At 29.5% G+C, this 7,922-nt stretch overlaps 1 protein-coding gene across 1 annotated transcript; it reads right to left on the bottom strand.

Moving 5' to 3' along the window:
* Positions 1-2,659: 2,659 nt before the first annotated feature.
* LOC111040690 (vitelline membrane protein Vm26Ab-like) lies at positions 2,660-4,326 on the bottom strand. Its single transcript, XM_022324695.1, has 2 exons — positions 4,211-4,326; positions 2,660-3,270 (listed from the first exon to the last, which is right to left on the bottom strand). Exons 1-2 carry the CDS (start codon positions 4,220-4,222, stop codon positions 2,899-2,901), a joined length of 384 nt encoding a protein of 127 aa, XP_022180387.1. The 5' UTR covers positions 4,223-4,326; the 3' UTR covers positions 2,660-2,898.
* Between the last annotated feature and the right edge of the window lie 3,596 nt (positions 4,327-7,922).

Below are 7,922 nucleotides of genomic sequence, written 5' to 3'. Positions count from 1 at the left end.
ATCCTATATCAATCATATTTCAAAAATATAGATTCCCATTTGAATTTTAAAAGTTACCCCTAAAATCCCCCCCTTTTAACTAATAAAAAAAAAAATTAATATCAAATTAGTTTAGAGTATGTGATTCAAATAAGTTTTCACATAGGTCATTTTTTCCTAATTTGAGTAGAACATGCTGAAATCTGCTGTCACATGAAATTTGGAACACCCTGTATGTAATACACATACTCAAGGTCGTAACCGAAAAAAATTCGAGGGAGGAGAGTTCCAACATTATTTATGTAGAGTTGCAGGACACTAAAAGTTCAACATAAAAATACTCTTAACCAACTTTTAACAATTTTTTTTTTGTGGGGGGGGGGGGATACTTAACCAATTGCAGTACAGTTAATAATAGCAATTTTATTAATTTAATATTAAAACATAAATTATTACTTTTATTTTATCAAATGTATACAATTAAACTTGTTTTTATAAGTTTTTAATTTATTTTCTGGCTGCGCGATTAACAGTCGTATGAAAGAATAAAGTTGTCCTGATTGAAGGTACAAATTGTCTAAACATGTCAAAGGTTATCATTATTTTTATGAGTTATGTCATTAGGTAGTCGTTCCAGGATCAACCCATCAGCGATCGACGTTATACACGACACATTAAATATTGATTTATTTTTGATGATATAAGAAAGTAATATATACTTATACTGTTGAAGTATATACTACAAAAATGGTGTCAAGTAAAAATAAATATTATTTTGTACCAAAACTGTTTGCTCACAGTAATATTAAGTACGTCCCAAAAATACTGATATACTAAAGAAACATTTGAAGATGAATTAGTTTTTGAATATGCTTTAAAAATGTCAAGGAACTACAAAACATCAAAACAAATTTATTTACATGAAAAATAATTTAAACTTTAATGAGACAGATTTTTGGCAGTACACTGTTATAAATGTTTAATATAATCAATGGGTAATGTCTAATATTGTATATATATTTTACATTTTTGCGCAATAGATTTAATTGACAAAAATATACACGCTTCACGTTTCACGTTCAGTTACAAACAAATATTCAAACATTTTAAATTAGGATAGTCCTTGTGCTGTCTTCAATTAAATTAATAAACACATGGTGGATTTTATTGGCTTATAAGGATTTATCAATATTCACTGTATGTATACTGTCTTAGAATGAATTGTTATTACTTCTTTATAATATAATAGTTTGTTTGAATATATAATCAGTGCATTTGCAATTCATAGTTATTATTACATTATACTGTTATCTATATAGTATTAATTTAATATAATTTAATTTAAACATTATTTCATCTTCCACGTATTGATCTTTTTAAATAGATTTTTGATGGGCCACAGTATTAAAATTTAAAAATACTGTTCAAATAAGGTTCATCATTTTTTTTACGATGCTATTATATTTTAATTTAATTTACCTGTTTTGAACACCAAAATTTAAAAGTAATATAGGTACATAAAATATTCACGAAAATAATATGTAAAGATTATAACGAAAATATGGTAATAAAAACGTACAAGGGGGTGAAAATGAATTTTAAGTGGCTTTAAACAAAATTAGTGACCAGTGGAATCGTAATTAAATTGAAATGAGTAATTCAACAGTAACTATATTTATCAACTATACTTTCATGTACCTAATAAAACTATTAACAATACGTCATAATTGTATACACTATTATACCTATATATAAACACATTTCATACAAGTACAGTAAAGAGTGAATTATTTTTTTGATTCTATAAATGAACAAAAAACAATTATTGGTTGACGCATTATATTATACAATCTACATACGTACTTTTCTTATGGAAACCTTTTTTTTATCGAAAACGACGAAAACAGATTGTAAAAGTTTGTGATTTCTAGGATGTATCTGTGAATAAATATACAGTAAATGATGAATACAAATTAAAATAGTAATGAATTCAATAGGTTTATAGTTCTGAAAAATCTTAATAATTTCTGAACTCATTTCCTCTTCAGCTCTCATACAAATGACAAAACACATAACCATATGGTAGTATTACACTATTGTACTATTGGGCGTATAATATAATACACGTGTATTGTGTGTATCTACTCGCTGAATATAAATGATTCAATATCATTTGTTATTTCTTATTGATTCATCAACCTACTTTTCACATACGTATTAATTTGTCGAATACTATATAATGATTTATCGGTTTTACATTGACAGTAATAATATGTATTTTATTGTAGCCAAACAATATAGATGATAGGTGTACTACTGTACTTATTAAAACAGTGAACCTCCGGGTGGTGAAAAGTACAGTAGCTGAATTCACGCTTCTCTTGGTGACCTACGTCGTATACTCGCATATGTAAATATGCACGATGACACAATTATTGCAAATATATAAATATAATTCTTTATGTCATTTTCAAGCCATATACACAACACTGAAGTTTTAATGTTAAACATTAAAATTAGTATTAATTTTTAATAGTGTTTCAACATTTTGGGGTTGATCGTAAACGGTTTCGACGCTCTACGAGTATCGAAACGTAATGCTGTAATAGGTAATCAATAATCATTGATCAAATATAACATTGCACTGAAAGTTTGGGGGATTAAAAAGACAAAACACGAATTATTTGATTTTAAGGTATATTTATTTACAAAATAATAAGACTACAAAAAATGCGTAGGTATCCATATTAGTTAGGTACCTACAGTGTACTGCTTAACAGAATACATGTCCATTACTGTGTATAATTGTTTTCAAATACAAAATTATATTTATCTGTTTTCGTTTTACGGAAAATATACCTGGTACAATTAAGGTATATAAAAATTATAATAATATTATGTTGATCTTGAAGTTGTCGATCAGTAGAAACCGTATGGTGAAGCTGCATAACCGTATGGGTAAGCTCCGTAAGAAGATACGTACGAAGAAGTGTATGGGGCGGCGACTGCGTAAGGGGATGCTACGTATGGGGCGGTGTACGGTGCTGCGTAAGGGGCAACATAAGGAGCTGCGTAAGGGGCGGCGTACGGGGCGGCGTAAGGGGCAGCGTACGGAGCTGCGTATGGTGCTGCGTACGCTGGGGCATACGGGGAGGTGATGAGTGGAGCGTACAGGCCACGTTTGCTTCTGTCGGTGGCGGACTTGGTGACTGCGGACTTGTCGGATGCGGTTTTGGCTTCTTCGGCGGCGGCGGCGAAGCACACGATCATAGCGATGAGGGCGAAACACACCTGGACAAATATAAATTATATAGTTGTGTTTTAACAATCGCATAAAATCTTAAATCTAACAACAAAGAACGTCATTACTCGGATCTCGAATTGTTGCTGGACAAACTCAAGTACACTTTACCTACAACAGCAGGGTGCATTAGTTCAGAACAAGATCTAGCCGATCTAGGAATGAAAAAATCTAAGCCATGGGTACTAGACACAAAATATGCTAATATTATAATAATAGTAATTAGCATATATGAATATTTTTTAAATGCTACAGCAGTTTTGAAAACAAGTATAAAGGTAAACTCATAAAATATAAAATATTGTGGGTACCTCATGTTGGTATTTGTGAAACTAATATAAGTATTACACATTTTTATAAGCTTAATTATAAACGAGAAAGATATTCTTGGAATAAATACTTTCAAAAGGGGTGATCCACAGGGAGTTGTACACACTTCTACCAGCCTACTGCCTAAACTTGTCGAACTATTTTGTTGTAATAAACTTAATATAAATCAAATTTTAAAGGATTAAAAAAAAATCATCTTATAAATTGGCTATTTCAAATATTTAAGTAAGTAACACCCTATAATTTTTTTTTTTAATTTACTTAAACTAAAAAATAATAAATACTATAATTTCTGGATCTTAGTACAGCAATAATAAAGACCAAAATCATTATCATTTCAAAAATGTATTAATTACGAACAAATGTATGGAGGGGACAAACAAAGTGATCTGTCTAAACAAGCAACATTTTAATACGTACATGTATGATTATTTTCAAGTCAACGGCAATATATTATAAGTTTAGCGTTTTATAAAAGTATGATGTTAAAAAGTTTTCGTTGATCACAACAGGTCGAAACTCGAAAGTCTTGTATGACAATAAAATGTACTGCATTAAGATATATGTATCTAACTCAATTATATAGTATAGAATACGTACTTGGAATTGCATCTTGATTTTGTGTTTGACCGTTTGGTTGCTGTCTTGAGGGTTTTCGATGAACGATGTGTACGACCGTAGATTGACTGATGACCACTGTTGGTCTGCCAGCCCCTTATATACGGTCAATTCGATAGTCGACCGCCCGATTGTTATTCTCTGCGCACCACCAACAGTTGTAATTACGACACCGTCGTCGTCGGCGATGAATGATGATGCCAAAACAATAAATTGTAATCACCGATGGACGGTCTGATAACACAATTATGATTTCATACATCAGTTGTACTTCAGCAACAATTGTTGAATAACATACACAGTAGTACAGTACATACTACGTTATTGCGGTAGGTTATTACTTAGTAGTAGGTATTAACTTATTACTTATTAGTTATTATATTTGTGCGGCTATATGAAAATGAAAGACATCAGAGCATAATAATTTTGTTATAAATATAACTTCAACACGTCATTAATCATTAGTATTATCAGTTATGTTGATATCGATCATTGATTTCATAGTAATAATTGTATGGTAATAAACATTGCTGAATTCCAATCCGAAGATTTCAAACTGTGATGTTCTGCAACTTGCAAGAGAGTACTTATATTGAATTAGCAATTATATCAAAACGTATAAATTACTATAGTAATTAAGAGGACGCTACACCCGCATGTGTTGTCTCCGTCTTGCCAATGCAAAATATAGCAAAAACTGTTTTTCGTGGGTAAGAACCATTCAAGCTGTAGTCCAAACCAAGCAACGAATTGTTTACACTTTGAAGAGGAGAACTCTGACTGATTGACTGTGCTACGTTGTTTTCAATTTTTCGATATCACAAATACTAAAGAAGTTCTAATTTTTAAAAAATGTATTATTTTTGAGTTTTTCAAACTTGAATGACTTTTTTTTAGTTCTGATATCGAAAAAATAAAAACAACGTTGCACAGTCACTGTTCTCCTATTTTCTTTTACTTTTTTGTTCATAAAAGTCACTAGTATGTAAGTATGATAAATTGACAAGTAAGTGAGTCTTCTCTCTATTGTATGACAATTTGGTTGCTTATCTTGGACTACAGTCTAAGTGGTTCTTAATCTTGAAAAACAGTTTTTGCTAAATTTTGAATTTTAAAAATCTTACAGAAGGAGACAACACATGCTAGTGTAGCTTTCTCTTAATGTGAGACAAAAGAACCCGACTATTTCAAATAGTATTTTTTCCGATGCAGAAAAAAGTGCATCTAGATGGTAGGACACAAGTAAGTATACTTTGATCAGCACATTTTTGATCTTCGATCATTTCAAATACTATTTTTTATATAATAAAAGTGTCTTATACCCAAGACGACTTAAATCAATCGGGAATTGAACACATTCACTAAATACATTAACATAGTTATAAAATATAACATTTATATAATTTTGACTTTTGTTGATTTATCATTATTATTATTATTATTAAGTAATAACTAATGAGTATATATTTTTAACCAATTTTTTATTTATTTTAGTTTATAACATAAACTTTGTAGAATTTTCTCATAAATATGTTTAAAAAAACATAAGTATTAGCGAATACGGAATAAGGGTAGTTTTATACCAGAGGTGTTCAAACTGTGTGTCACGACTCCATGAGGCATCGTGAATGTTGGTCAAGGTAGCTGTGCCATGCAAGAAGAAAATGAATAATAATGATGATTTTTATTTTGGCGTTAGGTACAATATGGAAAATAAAAATTATTGAAATAATGGTGTTATCGGTGACACGTGACGATAATTGATGAATTGAATAATATATCTTATATAAACACACCTACATACTTAACACGTATCAACATAATCTTTTGTCATCAGTAATGATTTTGGAGCGTTTGTGTGTTATGAAGAAACGAAAGGGGCTGTGGGATGAAAAAGTTTCAACCTATGATTTAAATTTAAATAAATAAATAATATGATATTTTTTACGTATTATAATAATATTAGTTATCGTGAATGAATAGTGATGAACTAATTATTCATTTTAACGACTAATTGTCGATTGCAGAAAATTGTAAGCTACATTTTCTGTCCATTCAGATTCTTTTAATTTATTCATTACTGATAATTATTATTTAATTAGTTATGCTCTGTTTAAATTAAATAAGTATACCTATAACAAACTATGGAGCTAAAATGTATTAGAGATACACAAATAAGTGTTATATAAAAAAACATAGTATATATACATTATAACATTACAGTCTACAGAAAGTAAAAAAAAATATCGATTGTTTAAGTGAAAACAGGACGTGAGACATTCAGGCTGCATCGCAACTCACAAGGTCATCATCGTAATAAAAATAATAAACTGTAGCGTTGCAATCCTTCAAAATGCACTAAGAATTCTTAATGTCCACCGTGATAAGTAGAATTAATATCTTCTTTTTCCGATGAACTGCAATAATAAGCTCATTGACATTTATTTTTTCATTACCTAACAATAAATAACATTAGTATGAATACAGCAAAAAAGTTGAACTGTAGACTGTATAATAATATATATTGTTTGAGTCTACAAAACTTGACAGTAGACTCTTCATCTTTGGTTGGTAGGTAGCTAAAGATAAAAATAAAGAGCATGTAATTTATTAGCAGGATGATTCTGGTCGTCATACCGAGTGTTCAGACGATATTTTATTTTTACTAGGTAGTTTTTATTGTATTACGTCTAAAGGTACCTTCACAGCTCATGATAATTTGTATTACAACATGCATATGTCATTGTAAGCCTTACAGTAATAACATTTACCACAAATTATTTTAGTTCCAAATTGAAATTGAATAATTAGAGTAAAATGTTAACGGATATTAACTGTTCATTAATTATATGATTGATTTTTATTACAAACATATTACATACCTATAGTAAGAATTCTACTAGAGGACAAGTTATAACTATAGACAAGACATTAAGCCCTAATATGTTTAAGTGTTATACATATTTCATCACTGATGTCCAAAAGAACACTAGTTAATGTATTTTATAACTCATACTAACATACATTTTTATAAAATTGAGGTTTACACGAAGAAACAATCAACAAGCGTCTTCCGACTTGTTCGTATTTATAGTTTGTGACAATTTTTGGCGACGGCGAGGCGAATCATCGGTAGAAATCAACGATCAGTGGGTACCTTACCTAATCAATTATTGTATGGCGTTCCTAGTACATACTATAGATTCTGTTCGAAGTAATTAATTTTTTTGTCCGTATGTCATCATTCGCGGAAATCTTAAAGTGCTTTGATTTTGAACTTTGAGTTTATGGAAAAACGGGAATTTTCACGGAAAACCAGTATTTGGTTTTTTGCTGTAATTAACTCAAAAACGAATAACCTTGTAAAGATTTTACATTTTCACCAAATATTTTTGTATTATGGTATACCATATATTCATGTAAACATTTACTAGAAATAATATAATTATACAAAAAAAAATTATACTGTTACAAAATTCGTAAAAACCACGAATATTTGAAAATTATTTAATGGAAAAAAATTAATTTAATTGTTAATTTAAAATACCCAAGACTTGAAAATTTGATTAAAGATTACTCATAAGTTTATTTAATAGAAAAAAATTGTGTCAAGTTGCATTTAGACGACATGGAGAATTATTTGCCGAAAATATTAATATTTTAACATTTTGACAAAGTTGGATATTTAAACAAG

Source organism: Myzus persicae, unplaced genomic scaffold (genome assembly GCF_001856785.1).
Source record: "Myzus persicae strain clone G006 unplaced genomic scaffold, MPER_G0061.0, whole genome shotgun sequence".
Taxonomy (NCBI): Eukaryota; Metazoa; Arthropoda; class Insecta; order Hemiptera; family Aphididae; genus Myzus; species Myzus persicae.
This window is presented reverse-complemented; position numbering and strand designations above follow the sequence as displayed.